Source organism: Cricetulus griseus (genome assembly GCF_003668045.3).
Source record: "Cricetulus griseus strain 17A/GY chromosome 1 unlocalized genomic scaffold, alternate assembly CriGri-PICRH-1.0 chr1_1, whole genome shotgun sequence".
Lineage (NCBI taxonomy): Eukaryota > Metazoa > Chordata > Mammalia > Rodentia > Cricetidae > Cricetulus > Cricetulus griseus.
In genome coordinates this window covers 159,317,638-159,342,350 of record NW_023276807.1, presented here as the reverse complement: position 1 = coordinate 159,342,350, position 24,713 = coordinate 159,317,638, and the positions used below count along the sequence as shown (strand labels likewise).

Genomic DNA, 24,713 nt, shown 5'->3' with positions numbered 1-24,713 from the left:
GGTGGCGCATGCCTTTAATCCCAGCACAGGCAGGCCAATCTCTTGACTTTGGTCTACAAAGCAGGTACCAAGGTTACATAGGCTACCCTGTCTCAAAAAAAAAAAAAACAACTGACACAAATGAAGCATACACACTGTAAGATTTCAATACACTGTACATAGATGAAACGCTCCTGGATAGTGTCTATACAGAAAATGGATCACGTAAAAAAATGAAATACCGCCTCCCAGCACTCGGGAGGCAGAAGCAGGCTGATCTCTGTGAGTTCGAGAGCAGTCTGGTCTACAAGAGCTAGTTCCAGGATAGACTCCAAAGCCACAGAGAAACCTTGTCTCGAAAAACAAAAAAAAACAAAAAAACAAACAAAAAAAAAAAAACAAAAAAAAAAGAACTACCATACTAGTAGAGAGAAAAGGGAGCAACAATGCAGTGTCTGCATCGGTATTACTTCTATCCCAAAATCTTTTTTCTGATCAAATTAACAGAATAAAGGCATGTTTGTCTATGGCCACCCTACCCTCCCCGCCAGTGTGCCCAATCTCATCTGACCTTAGAAGCTAAGCAGTGTCAAAGCCGGCTAGTACATGAAAGGGAAAATACATATTTACAAACTGAAGACCTCAGAAATGTTTTCACCCATAAATCCATAATCACAAAGTTAAAGAGAGTGGAGATACAGCTAAGCGGGCGCACACTTGAGAGGCACACACATCCAGCCCTGGGTTGTTGCCCACACCTAACAAGTGGAGAGGGAATAAGCAGCTAGGAGTCTAGGAGAGAAGGAAATAAGGAATTCCCAAGTGACTTCTACATCCTGTTTAAAATCAGACAGGTGACCCTAAGTCTCTCTGAAGAGTGTCTCCAAGAGAGGGAGAAAAATGAAACTCACACAAGTGCTATCATGTTTAAGCTTCCCACACAGGGACTTGAATTTCTACTGAGGAAAATAGGCTAAAGTAATAACATGCCTGAAGAAAGTAGGGAAGTGAAAAATGGGGCAATTATTAACTGCAGGAAAATCTTATTGTACAAGAAGGAAAATGTGATTCTACACTACTGCATGTCACCCCTGAATGGTAAACAACATAATGAAAAAACAGACTTAACCAAAAATTAAGCACATGCAACCCGGGGAGTAAATCTCCTCTTTCCTTGGAGATGCTGACACAGAACCTAAAAGAGGACTGGCAATGTTTCTCACAGGAGCCTGCTCCTGCCAGGGTGCGTCCCACACTGGAGGGCTCAGCAACTTCACTCCATGCTTCCACATGCTCGCCAAGAACACCAACTCACATTTGCAAGACAACCTAGAGAACATCTCATGCATCTTAAACTGACTCTCAGGGGACACATGGGGTCAACAGGCTGTCAAGTGACCCCGTGACCTGCACATACACACTGTTGTGTGTGTGCCCTCATTCACAAACCTGCACTCGTCTGTATAATTCTTTTGTAATCCAACCAAGAACTAATATTGTAAAATGTACTGTAAACATACTAAATTTATCAAACTTAGGCAAAACATGCTAGTTTTCTTAGTGTGAGTGTCCAGGTATATAGTGCCTGTACGAGATTTTAAAAATTTTTTTATTACGGTGCTTTTATGTGTGTGTGTGTGTGTGTGTGTGTGTGTGTGTGTGTGTGTGTGTGTGTGTGTGTGTGCACGCGCGCGCGCGTGCGTGCACACTCACGTGTGCGCACAGATGCAGGCTCCTGTCGTGCTATAAATTATGATTAGGTTTTGAATAAGTTCTACCAGCATCTGTAATTAAGTCATTAAAGCTGGAATTGCAGTAAAGCATCAGGAACAGGTAGCAGCTGCCCTGGGAGAAATCACATAACCTAGTGCTCCATGAAAAGGGGTCTCTTTTTAGTACAACACAAATGAAGACAGATACTTACCTCGGCAATATTCCATTAAGATAAGCACTTCCCACACATTATCACTAATTGAATTGACAGCACAGTCCAAATAACCAACAATATTTTTGTGGCCAGATAATTCTTTCTGTGAAAAAGAAATAAATTTTTAAAACTAGAAAATATAAATCCTAAACTTCTACAAGTAAAGGTTGTAAGCCTGAATTAAGTAGATTTAATAAATTTCTAAAAGTAAGAATAAGGCATGAAAATACTGTAGTTCAGCCAGTAGTTTCTATGGCGAATTTTTCATTGGAAATTTCAATGTTTATGAGACAGTCATTATCTAAGATCAATAACCAATGATCATTTGTTTATAAGTTCAACCACAAGAAACTGAGTAAAAAACAACAATAATCTACTAAGGGCTAGCAACACAGCTCAGCCCATAAACACACTTATCACTAAGCCTGAGGACCTCAGTTCAATACCTGGAACCAACTTGGTGGAAGGAGAAAACGAAGCCCAGCAAATTGCCCTGACCTCAACTCATGCTGCCCCCAACCAACATACCCACCCAAAATAAATAAATATAAGCCAGGCAGTGGTGGCTCATGTCTTTATCCCAGCACTCAGGGGGCAGAGGCAGGTGGATCCCTGTGAGTTTGGGACCAGCTTGTTCTACAGAATGAGTTCCAGGACAGCCAGAGCTGTTGCACAAAGAAACCTTGTCTCAAAAAAAAGAAAAAAAAATAGATGATAAAGTTTAAAACATAATCTACCAAAGTAAGTATATGATATAGTCTTCTGAAATTCAAGAATAAAGTATTAGAACTCTAATTCTATCTATCTAAAAATATAAAGGAATTAAGCTCTAATGTTAATGAACTACTGTCATATGTTTTTCTTAAACATATTACAACATAGTAGAACTCTTCCATAAACTCATGGGCACATGTACTTTTCACTATATCTAAAAGAGGAACAAGTTGCCAGAAAACATTTGTAAGAAAGAACTCATAGATTAAAGATAGCACTAATGATGTCTTCAAGGAAGTAACAAAATGGAAAATCTAAGATCTTTTTCCTCTTTATACAAAATGGTCACCAGCATATAATGAGGCTACAAACAGGGCTGGAAACAGCTCAGTGTTAAGCTGCTGCTTAGCATGGGTGATGATCCAGGAAGGGGGGCAGATGGCACACAACTACTTTAAATGAATTTACAACTGCTGTCATTAATAGTATACCCAGTTTCAACTGTGCAAAGTAGTCTATGGTCAGAACTATCATATGCACACCATGTTAAATTATACCTTGGAAGATGGGTCACCTAAAAAAAAAGTTGAAGACCATCACCACCCCAAAAGCACAATCTCCCTACAATGCAGTGTTCAAAGGCAGAGGCGCTGACTGCTGCTGTCAATATTTCACATGTCTCATAACTACAGAAACTCCACCAAGCTGAAGATTATGGCAGAGTAGTACCTCATCTAGGCTCAAGTTAGACAACTTAGTCTAGTTAGCCATTATATTCAAGTAATTCTTTTTCAACCTTTTAGCTAATATTTTCACCTTTAAAATGTCTCAAAGCGTCTCTAAACTGGCTAAGCAATAAAAACAATTGAAATTTAAGAATTCAGATCACGTAACTACTTATTTTGTAAGTGTTGGTAAAGACATTGTCATAAAGTGAAAAATCCCCCTCAGCAGTAAGACATGTGTGGGGCTGGCATTAATTAAAGCTGTTAGTAAGGTCACACAAGATTCAGCTGCTGCACAACATGCTGGCTCTTCCTCAAAATTTTTAAAAAGAACCTAGGTATGTAACCAAAGAAGAAAAACTGAGGACTCAAGGACATAAATACACACATGCATAGCAGTAGCTAGTCACAGAAGCCAAAGAAGCAGAAATGGCCCAAATGTCTATCGGTTTTCCCCATGAATACATAAAGCTGTGGTGTTGACAGAGTATCATTTGGTGACAGAAAGGACATTAAATACTGATGAACACTACAATGTCCATGAACCTCAAAGGCATTGGCGAAGTATAAGGGAAAACCCACTATACAACCCATTTATAGGAAACATTAGAATAGAAGTTGGCAAACACAGAGAGAAGGGTGCTTGCTAGGAGCTAAACGAACAGGAATTGGCATTAACAGTAAAGTGGGTAGGATTTTCTAGGGGTGATGAAAAGGTTCTGAAACTAGACAGTATTATGAACGTGCCAACTAAATTAATTAATTTTCTCTTATCTAAAGTCAAACTAAAAAGGCACACGCACATGCATGCAGGTATACCAGGTAAAAACCAGAGGGGCAGCACAAGGCACAGAGAGCTCTACTTGAGGAGGAGGGAGCATCACCTCACGATCACGATTCCTCTGTACTCACTCACTGATGCCTCTACCACTCTACTTTCACTCCACCTATTATTTACTGATACTTCCCTTGCTGAAGGACAACTGGCCCTACAACACTGGGTCACAGGAAAAGTGGGTAACAAACAGCAGGACTGTTAAGTAAAAAACAAAAGTATTGTTTGTGGGTATAAACATGAGATGAATGTAGAGAGTGGACAGCAACTACAGCCACCACACTCAGGATGGAAGTCTCTTTCTGCATGAGAAAACAGTACCTAGACACAATGGGGCAAGAAAGGGAGAAGGCTTCATGGTATCTGGCAGACAGTATTTCTTACTGTCACGGAGATAAACTTGGTGTTTATTGTGTAGTTCTGTAAGTGTTCTCTCCTCCCAATACTCCACAATTACAATGAATTTGAAAGGAAAGAAGGGCACACTGCCTGGGAACCTACACATTGAAGGAGAGGAAAGGGCGACCACTGCATTCAGTCCCAAATGTGTCCAGGTGCAATGAACTGCCAATTACAACATAATAATTTAACTGAATGATTTTTCAAGTGTGGACAAACTGATGCATAAACTTGCTTTAAAATCTATGAATGCTGTAGTATAAAACCAAAAGAAAAACAACCAATTTCTAGAACAAAATTTTCTCTCACTTACCATAATTGTGATTTCCCTTTTACAAATGTTGAGGTCAGATGTGTTATTGACATACATTCGCTTCAGTGCAAATCGGATCCCACCATGACTCCTCACCAGGAAAACAGTGGAGAATCCACCTACAAGAGGAAGCCCCAATTAATTTAAAACAATCAGAGACTACCATCAAAATTACATACTATACTATCATTTTTACTGGGCTCGGTAGTGCACACTTTAATCCCAGCACTCTAGGGGCAGAGGCAAGCAGATCTCTGTCAGTTCAAGGCCAGCCTGGTCTACAGAGTGAGTTCCAGAACAGCCAGGGCTACATTATGAGAAAATACAAAAACAAAAAAAATAATTGAAATTATATACACTCACACACATGTGCACACATACACACACATACACACACACACACACACACACACACACACACACACACACACCATCATTTGTAGCAGAGGGAAAGCGTCAAGGACAATGTTTAAAACAAAAGTAAGTACAGTAAGCAGTTTAATGATTAAGAGCCAAGTCTGGCTTCCTGTGTCAATCAGGAACAGCACTTTCAGAGCCACACGATTCTCAAATGACTCTGCTTCCATTTTAAAGGACAACACACAAAAACTTATTTTTCCACAGATATACCTGTGACAAGGTAGTCACAAATATCCTCACACTAGTTTGACAATACTATTATCACCCACCCATCTTGACAATAATGCATAGCTACTATTTAACACTCAATATAGCTAAGCTGGGACAGTTGGACCACCCTCCAATTACAGGGATGAGCTCACCATATTCTCAGCCAATCATGGGAGATCTCTCTGCTTATCAGCAACTGACTTCAGGATGGAAACTGACCAGCTCAAACTCAAGGGTATAAGGCAGGTGAAGTCCACTGGAAGTGCAGGGATAATTTTCCTGCATAAATGAAAGTGTGTGACAGAGAAGGTCCCACTCTTCTTTCCCACTTTTGTGGAAGATGATGCTTAGATGTGATGTTGATGGATAGCCTGTGGTCATGGTGTCCAGAAAGAAAATGGCTCAGAACACTGACAGGTGGGCTAGTGAATGAGCCAGCCTCCCTCCAGAACTCATGAGATGATTAAGTGCCTTTATCTACACCTTCATCTATTCTCTTACTGCATCTGATAAAGTATTCATTTCAAGTTCATACTCAGACAATGCTATTGAAAAATCAATTATTTTTGTCAGATGTAAGATAAGATTCTTATATTAAATCTTTAAAACTTGTTTTTGGTACAGAACATTCTATAGTTTGTGTTTTTAAAGGCATATCAATTTTAATAATACTATAAAGAAATGGCTGTTAAACTGGTGCTATGGTTGGAAAATATGAGACAAGGGTATGTATTATTATGAGATACTGTGGACACTCTCAAAATGAACAAGAGAAGAATTAGCAATAGATACAGATCTGACAGAGGACAAGAGAACACCCTGACAGAAGTAAACATGAGACAATGAGAGCAATTGCCATCTTCGCTAACCCAGAGTCCCTTCCCATCTTAGGTATATACTCCCAAGAAGAAGCTAGCTCTCTCAAGGCTCTCATGTGAAACAATTCCATGGACACCTAACTGAGATGTCTCCTCCTCCCTCACCACTTCTCTCTATACATGCATACAATCATTAATTAACTGATGGTATGCTTTCTTAGATAATTCTACTTAGGTTTTACAAGCTGTTATACAAACACATGGGTTTTGTTTAGTTTAAATGGGTATTTCCATTCATTAGGAGCTAACCCCCCACCCATAGATAGTAGGGAAAATCAGCTCATAGTGAAAACTGCAAGTTGCTCACATATACCGCATCAAGAAGTGTGTGTGGGGGGGGGGCTGGGGTTGAAATGAAGATTGAGTTACAATGCAGAGTGTGACACACTAAGGTAATGAAGGTGATGAATAAGAGGGCTTGGAGTTAAGTATGAGATAACAAAGCTGACCAAGTAAGAGGTGGAACAGGGCTCTGGGCCACTGACAGTCCATCAGGTGACCACCACAAGCCCTTGAGAAACACAGACTAATTTATGCCAACTTTACAGAAACTATTGTCATCAGAGAGGAGGAAGCTTCTACTGAGAAAATGCCTCTGTAAGATCTGTAGGCAAGCCTGTAGGGAATTTTCTTAACTAGTGATTGATGGGGAGGGGGCACTGTGGGTGGGGACTGGTGGACCTAGGCTCTAGAAGAAAGCAGGATGAACAAGCCATAGGGGACAAACCGGTAAGCAGCACCTTTCCATGGCCTCTGCATCTGCTCCTGCCTCCAGGTTCCTGCCCTATTTGAGTTCCTGTCCTGACTTCCTTCAATGATGGACTATGATGTGAAAATGTAACAAAAATAAACTTTTCTCCCAACTTGCTTTTGGTCACCAGGCTTCATCACAGTCACAGAAACCCTAACTAAGACAGCGCCTTTCTTATTTTCTGATTTCTATGCAGCTAACTATAATAGACAGAATTCTAAGTAAAGACTGCTTCTACCAAGAAGCCTCCACCTAGGCGACCACTTTAGACCACCTCTATACATGGAGCTAAATGAGGTTACCAAGAGAACTGCAGCTACATCCTGGCAGCTGTGAGAGGCAACTCTCTACCACGCGTTATATGAATGTGAGAACAAAGAAACAGTGTAATTCACAGCTGTGAAATACAAGGTTGGAAGTCGTGATGTTGCCCAAGTGACTAACAGCAGAAAGTCAAGGTCATTAACAACAAAGCCTGAGTCAGAGATGGACAAAGGCAGGTCCAACCACCCTTAACTGGGCAGACAGCACAAAAAAAAAGCATGATCATCTCCCTGACTGGGAGAAATAAGGGAACACAGAGCCCATGGCCTTCCCTTGGTTCAGCCCATGTTAGACCAAGGGCCTCCATCTTTGTCCAGTTTTTCTACAAAAACCCTAAACAGGAGTTTCGGAGCTTTTTCCGTCTCTTAAAAACTCCCCCATCTCTCAGGAGTCTCTCTCTCTCTCTCTCTCTCTCTCTCTCTCTCTCTCTCTCTCTCTCTCTTTTCCTTAGTTTCTCACTATCTCTTTGTTCTACAAACCTTAAAGCTTGCTTCCACTTTGTATATTCTCACAAAAGTTCAAAGTCTTAACTTTCTTTGTCATAAGACAACATGGAGCCACTACCTCAGGTTGACCTTTGGTGACCATTGAGTACCCAGCACCTTAAGTCCCTGGGTCAAGAGAAACTGGGCAAAGGGCTCCATCACATAGGGGCATTACAGAATTTCTCAGCAATATAAGAACAAATATTTTCTCCTGGTTGTTTGTTCCAGTTGGTCAACTGTTTGCAAATAAAAAGCCTGTGTACTGTTTCTATGAACATGAGGAACAGGAAGAGAATACACCGGTGTTTGCCTGCACTGAGTAACTGAGAAGAGCATCACTTTTCCTTCAAAGGCACTGTAATGTTAGATGTTATGAGCTGTGTTGTCTGCTGAAACATTTAAAAGGAAAATAAAATAATTTCCCTTAAACACATATTAAAAGAGGCCATCAATAACAATAACCTTAAGCTGGGGTACAGTGGGAAAGCCATACTGACTTGAACACCTTTAGGATGTTTGATTAGTAGGAAGATTTAAACTTGCTTAACTATTGATTGACAGCAAATATCTTTAAAAACGTCATTTCTGGATAAGAAAGATGTGTTTCAGCAATATTTAGCACAAAAAATTCCATCCAATTCTAACATGGATTGATTACAAATTATTAAACATAAAGGAATCATAGAAACCTTAAGGTTTGGAAGTCAGTACAAGATATCAGAAACACGTAACACAGAATCGTCATGTACTTGATAAATACTGATATGTTCATACAATTAGACTTCTTTATTCACTACATGAATTTTTTTTAATCCTCACCACTTCCTGTCTGTACCACACTGCATAGCTGGTGCTATTTATTAAGAGAGGGATTTCTTGAATCCCTTGTTAAAAACTAACACTTATCAATTATTTTGACATTCTCTAGCTGTAAGTAAAAATTTTCTGAAGAAGTCATTTAAAATTACCCACATGCAAAAATGTATAAAGGAAATATGGTAAAATGCAGTTAGTTACATGTAGATAGCAGGCACAAGGCTACCCCTTGAAGTATGTGCTTTTCCACCTTCTGTATGCTTAAGTTTCTACAACTGAGCTACATCCCTAGCCCTTGTATTCTAAGACAGCATTTCATTATGCAGGGCAGGCTGGAATCACTGGTACAAAGAACTCTATCCTTGGGAGCTGGAGAGATGGCTCAGCAGTTAAGAGCACTGGCTATTCTTCCAGAGGACCCAGGTTCAATTCCCAGCACCCACATGGCAGCTCACAACTGTCTGTAACACTCTTAGATGGATATATATGTAGGCATATCACCAATGCACATAAACAAAAATTGAAAAAAGAATTCTATCCAATTCTAATAATTCTAAGGCCCCAGGCTTAGTCCATCCCTCCATACTTATATTGGGCAATCAGTGGCATGGGATATTCTTAACCCTAAGTGTCTCCTCTCTTGCCACCCAATTTTACCACTGCCACTAAGAATTAATATTTCCTAAAAAAGACACTACTGCTGACTATACACGAGACTTTCCCAAAGGACTGTAAGTCTCTTGTGACAGAAAGTTTATGGTAGCCTAGAAACCTTGAGCTTCAGCATCCCAACACAGAAAATACTGCATGTTTATCTAACACTTGGCTGTAGGTGCTGATTCCTATAAATCATATAAATATAAATAAATCATATAAAACTGTATTCTTAGGGAGAAGAAAGAGGGAAGGGTAACACCATGTGATCTTTTTTCTTCCCTGAACATTTTACCAGTAAAATAAAGATTGAACTATCAGCAACTCCTAGCTCCAAGCATTGCCAAAGAAAACAATGTGACTTTGACGCTATCTTCAAGATAAGTGGGAAAGACATTGACGTGTATTTGTGAGATCTGAGGCTAGAAAAGTCCTTCCTCCCATGGACTACCCACCTCTGTAACAACAGAGCCCCAGGTCAAGTCAGCAGATCCAAGGCTTTCTCCTAGAAATGAGGCTCTTCCTAACAAGGAATGATTACTAACCTACATCCTTGCCAAAGTTAGTTATCAGTAAACACAATGAATCAGAACTGAGGAGGGAGACACAGATCATATTTCATTCCTGTTTTAACTTATTTCATTCCAGCATTTAACTTATTTGCACTTTACAGATGAGAAACAGACCAAACACGGAAGAAGGAGGCAGACAGCCAGTCTAACAAGACAGAGCCAGGTCTTTTATTTCCCCTATAAATTTCATGTTCTAATGATCTTTACAGGCCATAGCTACCAATGTAGGTATATGCTCAACCAAAAGAAAATGTGTAATTACAAATAGAAGGATCCAGAAATAACAGAATTGAGGAACAAAAGGCAAATGAAGAAATCAATAAAGAACAATGCCCTGACCAAAGTTTCCTTAAGAAAATTTTACTTAATAAGCACAATTCCTTATATATAAATAAGACAAACCATGTTTAAAATGGATTAAGTAAAGCCTTTAAAAAAGAAAAAAGCAATAGTAGCCAGGTGTGCCTATAATCCCAACAGCTTGAGAAATAAAAGCAGGAGGACCAGGAGTTTGACTCACCCTCAGCTACAGAATTAATTTAAGGTTAGCTGGGCCACAAGAAACCCTATCTGGAAACACACACACACACAAAAAAAATGTCCCTATGTTACAAGGTGCTATGTACAATGAGTACACCCAATGAAGAACCTTAAATTAAAATAATATTTATAAGAAAGTTTTTAACTGTAATACTTCAAATTCTGTAAATAAATAGGGAGCTTTGTTCCCACCACTTCCCAGGCCACATACCATACAGTTAGTTCATCTTGACTGCTTCCAATCCCTAACTTAATGCACTGGCCTATTTACTACTATACTGTGTGTACTGCAGGTAGGTGTCTGCAAACCTTACTGATGAAACTAACATAAACTCACCCACCACAGAATTTCCTTTGGTAATATTTACTTGAGATCTCTCTTCTCTAGTGGATTCTATACTTATAAAAACAAGGACTGTGTATACCTCATTTGCTATATAATATTAAGATGCCCATCATCTTGCCTGGCATTCAAATTATCTGTGGAGTGAATAACTTAATATTAATCAATCGATTTTGCTGGGAAGTAGTCCTATGTAACTTCTGAGTCCTCACTCCTTCATGTTGACTATATTTTAATGAAGTATACAAATTATAAAAACAGAATACACATTCATTACACCATTATACCAGAATACACCATAAACCATGTTTTACTATAACAAGCTGTATTAACAGCCTTCTGATTCCTTCCTACAAAAACTACTTTTCATCTGACAGTTGTCAGTATTATTTCAAATATAGAAAGTTGCTTCTTTCCATCTTGAAACAAAGTGCCCTCCCTACAATCGAAATAAAGGAAGCCAGCATACTTTGTGGGAATTTTTCAGCATTAAGCCCCATAATATGCTCTCACACAATTACCACATTTAATTCTTAAACCCAATTTTCAGTGTTAACTTCACTTCTCTGCTTTTTGAAATAAAAATTAGAAACTATCTTATTCCAATCAATATAAAATTATTAGATAATAAGAATAAACTCGGTCTACAGAACAGTTGAGTGGTTTGCAATCAGCAATGTTTCAAAATACAGTGTTAGAATAGAGGACACTTCAAATGTTCTCAGCACAAAAAAAAAAAGGCAAATAAGTTCATGGATATAATAAGTTCACACTGTATGTGTGTATCAAAATATCACACTGTATGACATAAACACATCACAAATAAAATTGTTAAAAAGCTAAGCCACACTGGGCAGTGGTGACACACACCTTTAATCCCAGCACACAGGAGGCAGAGGCAAGCGGATCTCTGTGAGCTCAAGGCCAGCATGGTCTACAGAGTGAGTTCCAGGATAGGCTCCAAAGCAATACAGAGAAACCCTCTCTTGGGGAGGAAAAAAAAAAGCTAAGCCAGATAAACCAGGTGTAATCCCAGCAATGAGGAGGTAGCAGCCAACCTGAACTATGTAATGAGATGCTGTCCTAAAATACAAGGGACCGTAGGAATGCCTCTCAGTGGTAGACTAGGGTGAGACCCTAGGCTCAATCCCCAGTATTATATAGAAATACAAAAAAGGAAAAATCCTAAAGAGGTCATAAAGTAAGCAGAGAACATCAACAAGAGCTTCAAGACCATGACCATCGATACAACTAAAATTCAAATACCAAGGTTCCATCAAAGTACACAGTTTAGACCAGCTGTTCTGGTGTAAAAAACAGAAACAGCATGAGGTCAAGTAATGAGCAAGTAAGAAAGAGGGGAAAGGGTATGTACCTTAAGTTCAAGGAATGTGCTGTTAGCTCTCAACAACTAAAGACCTCATCCAATTGATTTCCTTTATTACCCTCAAAATTGGAATGCTTATCCAATTCTGACTCATGGTTAGAATGTCCTTTAACTTCTGTAGTTGTGATTCCCTTATAGTTGGGGGCATCCTTTGTATACTTTTAGTTGTTTAGGCCTTTATGCTGTACCTAGAACACAGCTTGAGTTCATCTTCCAAAGCTCTTCCCTGCCCTGGTCAAAACCCTTTAACAAATGACATCATAGTCTCCGGGTAGTTTTCCTGCTTCTGATCTTTCTTATGTTTGTTTCATTTTCCACACATTGGCCGCATTAAAATCTGTGCCCAATCACGTAACCTCTGTGCCCATAATCATCCTGTGGCTTCCTGTCTCACTAAAGTCAAAAACAGTGGGAAAGGATTTTAGCTTCTCCTTGATAGGAGACAGCAGCAGTACCTGGCTCTGCCTTTGCTCTCTGACCTCCCCCTATGGTGGGCCTTTCTGGAAGGGCCCTGCTGAGACTCTAAAGGCCTGGTTCACCCCTTTCTTCCCATCTCTACTCAGTCATCTCCTACCTTCCTCCAGTCACCCAGATTTCATGATTCAAATCTCCACAACAGATTCTCCAACACAATTTTCCAGGGTACCACCAATCCCTGCTTTAATTTTGTTTTTTCTTCCTGGGAACTTGCTACTGTCCTCTATGAAGTATTTATTGTACTTGTCTTGTTTCAATCACCGTACACAACAGAAGGCTCTAGAGTAACTTGGTAATCTGCTTGTGCTCTGCCTACTGCACAATGGATGATGACCATTTACTATGTACATGCTGAATGACGGACTTAAGTGGACGTTTTGTCTGAAACATCGTTCTAGCAGTGTAGGTAATCTAGGAGTCCGAAAAACAGACTATCTGCAACCAGACCAGAAGCAGTGATTTACAGTGCACAAAGCTGGTGAAATGGCAAGTATCCACTGGCAGTGGTGACAGTACTCACAGCTTGTCTTCCCCTATCCTCAGCAGCTATTTGTCTTGAGGTAAAATAGTGTTTTCTATTCTGCATGCTCAGATGTGCAAGTGCTGTTTTCTGCACACTGTTTGAGCTCCTTCCCCATCACCATCCTGCTCATCCACAGCCCCTGCCCAACCACTGGCCACCCTTCCAGCAAGTGCCAGGCCAGCAAAGGCTACTTAGTTGAAACCCTGTCTCAAAAAGCAAAAACAAAACATAAAAAATAAAAACATTTGAATAAAAACCAAAACCCTGACATGTAAAACCTAAGTCTATATCTTATTTACAGAATACAGAGAAGTGAAGACAAAGAATGCTAGGCAACATCATTAATCCTCAAGAAGAGCAGTATGTCCTCTCAGGAGATGGCAGTCAGGATGAACAAAGAGTGCTCTAAGAATCTCACATTTGTCTCAAGTCTTGCATAGCAGTCTCTATTAAATGACCAGTAATGAAACAAGAAAAGCTTAATTTCAGAGCACTACAGGACAAGAAACCAAAAAAGCAAGACTAAAATGACAGCCAGAGAGCACTGTTTGGGAAGACTAATGAGAACGAGGGTAGAATCCAGAGACAAACTGGAATGTTATTTCAGTATTAACAGACAGTTCCAAAAGAATACTTCAAGGTTTCTGATGTTTAAAAATATCTCAATAGTTTAGTATCATACCTGTAACGTAGGCAAGGAAGCAGGACTATACAGCAACAAGTTCTCAGGACTTATGTTTGTGAATTGATCATATGGAGAATTAGTGGAGGAATAAGTGGGTAGAATATCAGCAAAAGGTAAAGAACAATCAGTTAAATAGCATTACAAAGTGTACACATCCATCTTAGAATAGTTTAGATTTAAAGGAGAAAAAATAAAATTCTTTGTAGAAAAAAAGTTTTGAAATTATGTACTTAAGTTTTGTAATATATTCATCCTCCAAAGTCTCACATGAAATAAAATACAATTTAGCATTTACAACCTTTAGATATTTCTTGTACAAGAATAATGTCATTCAATCTGAAGTTCATTAATTGTTGAGCTTGCCATTTTTTATTTTAAATGTTTAGTTTATAATAAAAGTTCTATTTTTACTAGGCAAAGTTTTCCCTCTTTTGCTTTTGTTTTCTGTAGGACTGGGAACTGAAGGGATGGCTTCATAAGTGTTAAAGAAGCGGTGTGCCAGTGAGCTAAATACCTGGCCCTGCTTTAGAACTGTAGCTGTACTGTATAGGTTAAGCCATTCCAACTTAAAGCATTAACATGAAGTGATCCCAGGAAGCAAACTCATTTAGGATACCTGGAAACTGAGATAACCTGACATTGAATAACTTCCATACACAACCACATTCTTGAGATAGAGTTAAATATACTGACAGAGTAAGAAGGCTAGCAAACAACACTAAAATGTGCTGGCTATACTCAAGGGGCCAGGATGTGTGGTAATTCACAAACAATAAAGATAAACTTTTTATGTCAGAGAAGACACAAAGTACAGTGAACAGGGTATGTTCACTTTGTTTTTATCACTCTCCTGGCCCCAACATGCCAATGCTTATTCTGGCACTTTAACAAACTGCAGTGTGCCAAGTAAATACAGTCTTCCGTAATGACTTCAGAATAGGATACCAAAGATCTCGGCTTGAGCCAAAGTGTCAGCAGAGAGCCTCTATCTCTTGTACTGCACAGTCTGACACCAAAACCATGGCTCAGAAAACATACATATTTTCCCATTCTGTGCTAGCCCAAAGAAAAGCACATTCTACAGTGTTTCAAATGTGTTCATATTGATGTTATTAAACACAAGCAAGACTTCAAACTGAAGGAGAAGTTTGTACAATCTTCCCTTACAAAGAAAGCTCATCTACTTGCTGACTTATTGGTTGCCAGGAAGAGGGAGCCCATTTGCTACCAATTAAGTCCCTGTGCTTACTACTCCACAGACTCTATGTTCTCCAACCAATGGTAAGGAAGTACAGTCTACACTATCACTGCTTTCAAACATGGACAATGTTAACGATACACGAAGCCGGTGTCTGACCTGGGTTAACAGGCAGTCTGTCGACAACCACTGAGCCGTTTGGGAACTTAGCTAGGAAACAGGTTATTTGGTACCCACTTGGGTACACACTTGTGGCTCACCAGTGTGATCAAAGCACTTCAGCTGGGTCAAGCTAGTCGAACTCCTCTTTAGGCACATTGAGCCTAAGTAATTATAAACAATTTATGCAGTTTTTATAGAAAAGCCAATCACTGTGGCCAGAGAAATGGCTCAGGAGGCTTCCCAGTCTTCAAAGGGACAGAGTTTGTTCCCACAACAGCCTGCAACTCCAGTCCCAGGGAATCCAATGCCCTCTTCTGGCAACAACATGTGTGCATACACACATTGATGATGATGATGATGATAATAACAATAACAATATTATTATTTAAAAATTGTTTAAAATACTAAATGTTTTTTAAAAGCAAGTCATACTGAGATAAAAACTATATAATATATACACACTCAACATTAAAATCAACATCAAACCACAACACAAGATGACAAAAGAAACATTCTTTATATAACCATGATTATAAATGTCTACAGATACTATGCATATAAGCTGTTACTAAAATATTTGAACAGCATTTTAAATCATGAATGTTATATGAATCAGAGTATAACATAAGAGCCAATTGACAAAAAAAGAGGCCATGAATTTTAAGGAAGGTGAGTAGGGATGTCTGGGAGGGCTTGAAGGGAGGAAAGAGGAGGAAGAAATGCTGTAATTAAAATACAATCTCAAAAGTAAAAGAGTTAGCTACACTTACTTTTTATATACAATTAAATTTATTTATATATAAATTTATTTGACTATGTAACCAACCTCTTTTTCAAAATTCCAGTCCCACGTATTTATCCCCTTCTTTAAACTCTGTCTAATCAACTACTTCCAAAGGTTACCCAACATGTACAAGGCTCTGGAATCCATCACCAGTATAGAAAAAAGGATGGGTTAGGGTTTTAAAAGGCTGCTAAACAGGCACAATATTAAAAATCCTACAAGCTGACTGCTATAACCACAGATCAGTGCTTCTCTTACCAGAGAAGCTCCTTCTCCAAGTAGCTGGCAATTAGCAGAGACACTCAACAGGTCAATATGCAGAGAAGAGTGGCTTGCTCAGTGCTCAGGCCTAAATGGGGCGGTGGGGCATCTGTTACCATCTCAAGACTAGGGATCATTGGGGGAGGGAAAGGAAGACTGCAAGAGCCAAGGTGGCGAATGACTGAGGAAACACAATTTTCCAGATGCAACAGGGCAGTTGCACTATGAACTCACAAGAGTTATGACAGCATGAACAAGACTGCCCAAGCTCAAACCAGAGAAAGTTACAGTATGGAGAGGAAAGGTAAGTGACAGGTCCCAGCCATACCTGAGAAACTACTAGCATTTGACAGCTTCTGGGAGAGGCAGTCAATGATTGTATGGCCCTGGTAATAAAGTAATGTAAACTGGACTTAATGGGGAGCAGGTGGAACAATGAATGGGACAGCTTCTAGACAATTAGATGTTTCTATCAAATGTTCCACCATAAAACAATGAGAATACTATCACTGACACCATTTATCTGTGTGAGCATAGTATAGACACTTTAAATTTTCAAACAGGACTAGAGGTACAATCTTTACTTATCATGTACATGCTGGATGTGACTCCTGGCACCTCTGAAATAAAATTAAAATTAAAATTTCAGACAGAACCAAGTGACACAGAGAGTACTCTGTCTTTAGAGGGAAGGACTCAAAATTCTCACTAGGCTTAGAGACACAGAGCTTTATGATGCATGGCTGGTTCACAGAAGGCACTTTACCTAAGAGACCGGTCAGTCACATACACTTCTGGATAATGATTACAGGGAAATTCCGTGAAGGTCCTGACTCCCTAAAACATCTGAAGTGCCAGTCACCCCTGAGAAGAAGAAACATGGTCAGCTTTTCTAAAAGCAAATTATTTCCAGGATAAAACAACTTATTTTATGCTACAGAAAGCAAACAAGAGCAGGCAGTGGTGGTGCATGCCTTTAAACATAGCACTTGGGAAGCAGAGGCAGGTAGATCTCTGAGTTCGAAGCCACCCTGGTGAGTTCCAGGTCAGGACACAGAGAAACCCTGTCTTGAAAAACCAAACACAAAAAAAGGAAGGAATCAAGAAAGGAAATGAAGCAAGTCATTTTCCACACTGGTGAAGTTTTCTATGGCTAAAAATATTTATAAAATATTCCCTTAACCTCTGAGGTGGCCCATGTCCTTAATCCAGCACTCGCTGGACAGGAAGAGGAGATGGCTCTCTGAGTCTGAGGCCAGCATGGTCCATGGCAAGTTTCAGACCAACTGGGATTACTAGTGAGACTATCTCAAAAAGAGAAAGAAAGAAGGGAAAACAGTTCCCTTGGTAGCTGGATAAGAGTGAAATAAAATCCTAACTTGTCATTATCTGTCTTAATTCATTCTCTCCTTTAGAAACAGGCTCCCATGCAGCCTAGCTTGGCTTTAAACTTCTATGTAGCCATAGTCGGTCTTGAATTCCTGTTCCTCCTACCTTCACCCAACAAGTGCTGCTGCCATTACAGGGTTTCACCAAAGCAACCACCTCCTTTCAGACTGAGTTAATTCTGGGAAAATGCATGAACTTTGCCTTGTTTACTCTTTTGTACTTTTTCAGACGTATAAAAAGCTTTTTCATATATATATTTAAAAAAAAAAAACTGTTACATAAACTTAAGAGTACCATGGGTTTTAACACTTCTGTGTGTTTTAACACAATTAAGTGAAATAAACCCATCACAGACAGACAAATACAATACTATTTCAATTATATAAACCTCATATCATAGTCAAATTCAGAGACAAAAAAGAATGGTGACCAGAGTCAGGGAGAGGGGAGGACAGGAAGGTAACATCTGACTAAATACATAAACAAATAAATAAATAAATATTTAAAAGGTTATTCCCATATCCTAAAAGATCACTTAATGGGCCATCTCCTTTGACCTTAAAGAGCCCACTGCAATGAAGCTGAGAGACTGTGACACTCTGGTCAAGTTTCTAGAAGACACCCATTTTCTTTTGTTTCCTTCCACCAATTTTTTATACAACTTAACTTTTCACATTTTGTGACTTAAATTTGTTTTTCCTACCAACATAGCTCACTTTTACTTGGGGAGATGTTGTATAATATTTTGTTTCTGTTCTGACAAAGCTTTCTTGGAGTCAGAGGGCAGAGCTAGCCACTAGTTAACCATAGAGGTCTGGAGGTCTGTACAGAGAGGAGACAGGAAGTAATAACGAAACGCCAAAAGAAGATCTAGGCCCTTTTGATTGGATGAACCCGAGGGGTAGGAAATGAACTGTGGCCACGCCTCTGCTTCTCTGATCTTTCAGTTTTTTACACCAATTTCTGACTCCTGGTTTTTACTGATAAGATTAATTAGATTTATGCTTCAGGGAAACTAGTCCACTAAAAATATCCAGATGAGACAATTCCTAGATAGGGACTGTCATTTGATCTTTAACCAATCAGGCAAATTAACATCTCTGAAAATCAGCATTATCAATATGACTTTTTGCACTGATAATAGGTTAATTCATTTATAATATACATAACTAAGCTTATGGAGTTACAGGACCTAACTGAGGAAAACATCACAGAATGTCTTTAAGAAGGAGAGATACAAGCTGGGCATTGTGGCTCACACTATAATCTCAGTGCACTGGGAATGCCTCAAGAGAGAGTCACGAGTTCAAAAGCAGCCTGGGCTACATGCTGAGTTCCACGGCAGCCTGAGCGTAAGTGTAAGACCCTGCCACTACTACCCATACACACATTAGAGGGAGAGAGCAAAAGGAAAAAAAAAAATGCTACTACAATTGTATAATTACTACTGTGAATATGACAATTCCCTTATTTATACAGTTTTCATGTAATGCCAACCAAACTCACAACATTGAAGAAATATCTAGAATCCTTAATAAGCCTAAAATCTTCCCCTAAATATAGAACTAATCCTCTTGAGATTTAAGACCTAGATGAAGCTCAAGAATGTTTGAGTTGCTGGGGGTTGCTTGGCATGGTCATCACACCTTTGATTCCATCAAACAGGAAGCAGAAGCAGGTGGATCTCTGTGAGTTCCAGGTCAGATCTGGTCTACAAAGTGAGTTCCAGCTCAGACTGCTCTACACAATGAGTTCCAGATCAGCCTAGTCCACACAGTGAATTCTAGGTCAGTTAGGGTTACACAGTGACGACACCCTATCTCAAAAAAAAAAAAGAAAAAAAAGAAAAAAAAAAAAACTTACTTCAAGGCCATTATCAAAGCAGATACTCACAATGGTGATGCTGTGTTGTGGGGAGGCAGGGGTCACACTCATGGACTTACAGAAAGTGGCCTGTGACACAGAAGCACTGACATCACTTCTGTACTTGCTAGGAAGACAGGACCTCAGGCCCCACACAGGAGCTGAGCTTAACAAGGCCCAGGCTGTTTACACCGTCCTGAGTTTGAGAAACATTTTGTCAAAGGCTGGCAGGATCCAAGCTAGCATTCTTAAAATGTAACACAGCTACAACAAGCCAGGTACTCAAAGGATAGGGCCCTCCTCACTAACCCCATTCACAGCTTGAATTGAACTATATATATTTGACTTCTATTCCCAGGTAAAACTTCTCTACGTTCATCTGCATTTTCTTTTCTATAGTGGAATAGTCACTTCTAGGATTAATGACTGAGTTGGTCACCTTTCCGTAACTGTAACAAAATACCTAAAGGAATTAACTAATGGAAAGGAGGCTTCTTTGGTCCATGCCTGTTTGAGAACCTAACAGTCTTCTCAGAAAACTATGGATATTTTATTCTTTGCTACCCTGGCAAAACATGACAATTCATTTCTTAAAGACCAGTTGTCATTTGGCACCCGAAACCATATCATTGATACTGTTTTTGTACTGTTACATTTAATCTCCATGTGTTCAGACTAGGGAGCTGGCCCTCCCCCTCAGGAAAGTGGGTCTTGCTCCCCCAACCCCGCCAGCAGCACAGTAGAGCTGACCTACTGGCAGAGGCTTGAGTGAGCTAGCTGGTCCTGAGGTCATGAGAGTGAGAGAGCTGTCCCTGCCCATCACCATCTGCAAAACTCAGGAGAGTGGCCCCTGCACCTCATGTGGGCAACAAAGTAAGCTGACCCTGATGGTGTAGGTGTGTGAGAGCTGACCCCGAAGGCTAGAGAGCAAGAGAACTGGTCCCAACCCTTGCTCATAGCTGCAGGGGGTGAACTAGCCAACACAATACTGGAGAGTTCACCCTGGTGGTGAGGACAAGAAAGAGCTGGAGGCCTGACCAACCCTGCAACTAACTACCCAGACTCAGAACCAGGGGTATGACTTGGCCCACCCCAACTCATCACACACCATCAGACCCAAAGCTGCAGGAATTCCAAGACACAGGGCAACAACAGGATACCTAAGAGAAGTTGGGGGGGGGAGGCAACAACAATAGTGTAGTAGAAACCAGAGGCCTTGAACCAGACCAATGACTCTTTGCATTGAACATTTGCAAATAAAGACATATGGATAAAAAGGTGTGTGTGTGTGTGTGTGTGTGTGTGTGTGTGTGTGTGTGTGTGTGTGTGTGTGTGTGTGTGTGTGTGTATTTGTGTGCTTTGTAAATAATGTACTGGAAAATACCCGCTCAGAGTTATACAGCTGTTCTGTTAAACAATTTTTAAATTGCATTTGTTATTATCACCTATCTCCTCAGCCATTAAAAGTAATGAGGCTGTCAACCTTATAATGGCAGATACATGTTTTCCAAAATTATAACTGTGCTTTGGAAGTTCAAGATCCAACATTAATAACAACCATCAGCTGTTTTTTCAAAAAGGCACTCACTGGGGCACTTGAGAAAATTGGTTGCTAGACACCCAGATATAAGAGTAATCAGTTTGTCAGCCATTCCTTCAAATAAAACCGGTATTCCATAAGGCAAGATTCCAAGTGCTTTTTTTTAATTATTCACCATATATCATTACACAGAAAAAGAATTTTTATGCATTTCTCATATCTTCCCATGATAGGAAAACACATAAATAGCCAGTAAGGTAATGAAAAGAAGCTCAAAATCACATATGGTTAGGAAAATGTACATGGATACCATGAGACATCAGTAGGATATACCCATAGAGAGTACACATAGCTGAGGATTGAAGAAACAAGAAAGTTGAAAAGTCAGAATCACTGTGCACTGCTGAGACTGTAAAACGGTACAAACACTATGAAAAACAGGATGGAAGTGCCTCCAAAAAACAGGCACAGAATCCTCCTGTAATCTAGCAATTCTAGTTCTGCAATATAACAACAACAACAAAAAAAAAAAAATGGTGAGAGTAGAGATTCAAACATATATTTACTTATATACCCAGCAATGGCAGCCTAAAGGTAGAAACGACCCAAATGTACATGAACAGGTGAAGACAAACCCAAATGCTATAAATGAACAACAGACAACACCACCTCTGAAAAGATGGTGATGAGCAGTGCTGACCGCACATGCTAGCCCCCACTTGAGAGGCTTAGGCAAGATGGTTTGATTTTAAGTAAGCCTGAACTAACTGATGAGACATTCCCTGCCTTTTAAAAAATAAAAATAAAAGAATGAAATTCTGATGCAAACTGTAACTGGAACTAGTCTGGGAGATACTACGTTAGACAGCCAAGCACAAAAGAACCACCACAGTCTGCTCCTACTTCTGGGAAGTGCCTAGACTAATCAAATTCTTAGAAACAGATTGGTGGTTATCCGAGGGTGAAGGAAGAACACCTTACGATGAACTCTGCCCATCCCTTCAATGGTTCCCTTTCCTTCCTAGACCTACAAGCCGTGCTAAGTACTGCTTTGCTAGATTCAGCTGATGAAACTAACGAAGTTTTACACTACTTACCATAAAGATCATGAATATATCACTTCATTTGGGACAGAAGGTTAGGTTTCTCTAACCTGAGACACGAGACTAATTCAAAGGAAGCTGAATGTGGCAGTTTCAATGAGAAATGGTCCCCAGAGGTTGAAGTGTTTGAATCCTTGGTCCCTAGCTGCTGGTGCTGTTTGAAAGGCTATGGAATTTCTAGGTCATGAAGCCTGGTTGGAGGAAGTACACCAATGGGGGCAGGCTTTGAGAGTTTATAGCAGCACCCTACTTTCTGTGTGTTTATTCACCACCAGCTCTTTCTCCCTCTGCCCTCTTCCTACCCTCCCTCCATCCTCCTCCAGCCTGTTTCCTAAGAAAGCTGAGATCACATCTCTCAGATTCCTGTTCCAGCTGCTCTATCTTCCCTGTCATTGTCTAACCCAATGGAACTTTAAGGAAAAGTACCATGAAACTTTATCACTGAGACAGAAAAGTAACTGGTACACAGGGATTTTAAACTTTCCAAATTAATCTTCATCTTGCCTCAAAAGTTGCACCATCTGATTTGATGATTTAAAAAAAAAAAAAAAAAAAAAAAAAAAACAAGTTTTAATTCTGAAACTCAAAAGACAAAACCATTTAGGAGCATCCCACCCCATACACCTCAGGCTTTAATACTCTAGCTACCTCCAAGATACCAAAGGTCTCTAGTCCCCTGACACCAACTTTCAGGTCCTCATCTTCATCAGAAGTCCTGTGTATACACAGAGCCTCTGGGAGGCATACACACTAGAGGAGGTACTAGGCTAAACTATGAGATCTAAAGTCTACCATCTAGCTAATACCAGCAGGGTGGCTCTGGGCTCCATCATTTCCTTCACTCCCCAGTGTTAAATGCGGGAATGAAAATTAAATCATCAGTTCAATTATGAAAAATCTGATGGAACAATAACATTTTATAAAGACTGTTAGTCTGACAATACTGATTCTATTTAACACAATATTTGGAATATTTTCAAAAGAAGGCTGATATGTTCTTGTTAATTCAGGGCTTTATACACCAGACACGAACCCTTATCTCTAGCTTTCCAAAAGGTAAAAATCAGAGTGGCTCTTACAGTTTGAATATGAAATGCTCCCACCTGCCCCCAGCTGTTAGCAGTACTTAGAGAGGGGGTGGAAGCTTTAGACAGGGAGGGATAGGCCTCTGGAGGTATGCTCTTGAAGGTATAAGGGATTTTGGTCTCCCCTCATCTCTGGCTCCTGTTCACCATGAGCTGAGCTCCTCTTCAGCAGCACACAGTCTTGTGTCTCCCTGATATCCCAGAAGCAATGGTGTCAGGGAAAGAGATTAAAACCTCTAAGGCCATGGGCCAAAATATCTTTGTTCCGGTAAGTTGTCTTCTTGGACCTTTTGTCATGCCAGTAGAATTTATTAAGAAAACAGCATTACTAAGATGCAAAAAACAAACTTAAACTGATAATGTACAAATGAAAATTTCTTGTTCTAGAAATTCATGGGAGATTAGTAAAAATCCAATTTTGAGCAACTAAAAATTCATAACATAACATGCCTATGTCTTCTCCAATTGGGTAAAATTATCACAAACACAGATTAAAAGAAATAAAATCCAGACTTGTAAGGGTGGTTTTGTTATTTTTTTTTCTATTTGATTTTTCTAAGATGGGATCTCATAATCAAATTCAGAACCATCTTCCTGCCTCAGCCTCTTAAGTACAGGCTCCAATGAGACACCATCTCTGGTTATTTGCATGACCTCTGAAATCAGCGTTTAAATAAAATGAAAAATAAGTATTCTAGTATGAATAGGAAGCACTTTAAGGGGGTGGGTGGGTGGGGGGTGGGTGGGTGGGTGGGTGGGTGTGTGTGTGTGTTGGTTGAAGGCTTGGCCCAGCTGGAAATCATGGAGGGACTGAATCATGGCTTCTACACATGGGTTAATGCACTGAATTGTAGTCACATGAATCAGAATTTGTAGGAGATGATTAACTAGACGCTGGACTTGTCTAGCAGGAGGACGTGAGCACTGAAGGCTTTATCTGGTCCCACATCCTGCTGTCTTGTCTCTGAGATGAGTAGCTCTGCCTCATGAGGCCCCAAAACAAAGTCAGCTGGTCACAGACTGATACAGTCTGTCTGAAACTCTGAGCCCACATCGATCCTCTTCCCTTTACCTTTCCCATGAAGACATAGCACAAAAATAAAACTATTGTACTACCCTTTCGAAAATAAAAGCCATCTATTTGGGTTGAGAGTCTCAAGTTTCTCATTTGGAATATATAAATAGCATTTTGATAAAACCTTAAAATGCCAAATATTTAGCAATTTGTGAGGCTCTGAACTGAGTTAGTTGTATGAATTAACCACAACATTGTACCAATAAGATTAAAAACTTATTCCAATTCTAATTTTGGCCCATCATATACATATATGTCTCATGAAAATTGATATCCACATTCCTACAATTAACTAT

General features: G+C 39.7%; 1 protein-coding gene across 1 annotated transcript in view; it reads right to left on the bottom strand.

Annotated features, from left to right (window-relative positions):
- The window catches only part of Bmp2k (BMP2 inducible kinase), a 90,165-nt gene that overhangs the window by 55,989 nt on the left and 9,463 nt on the right, over window positions 1–24,713 (bottom strand). Inside the window, exons 2-3 of the mRNA XM_027387669.2 lie at window positions 4,893–5,011; window positions 1,904–2,009 (exon numbers count right to left, since the gene is read on the bottom strand). Coding sequence (XP_027243470.1) covers window positions 1,904–2,009; window positions 4,893–5,011 — 225 coding nt within the window. The remainder of the gene's footprint in view (window positions 1–1,903; window positions 2,010–4,892; window positions 5,012–24,713) is intronic.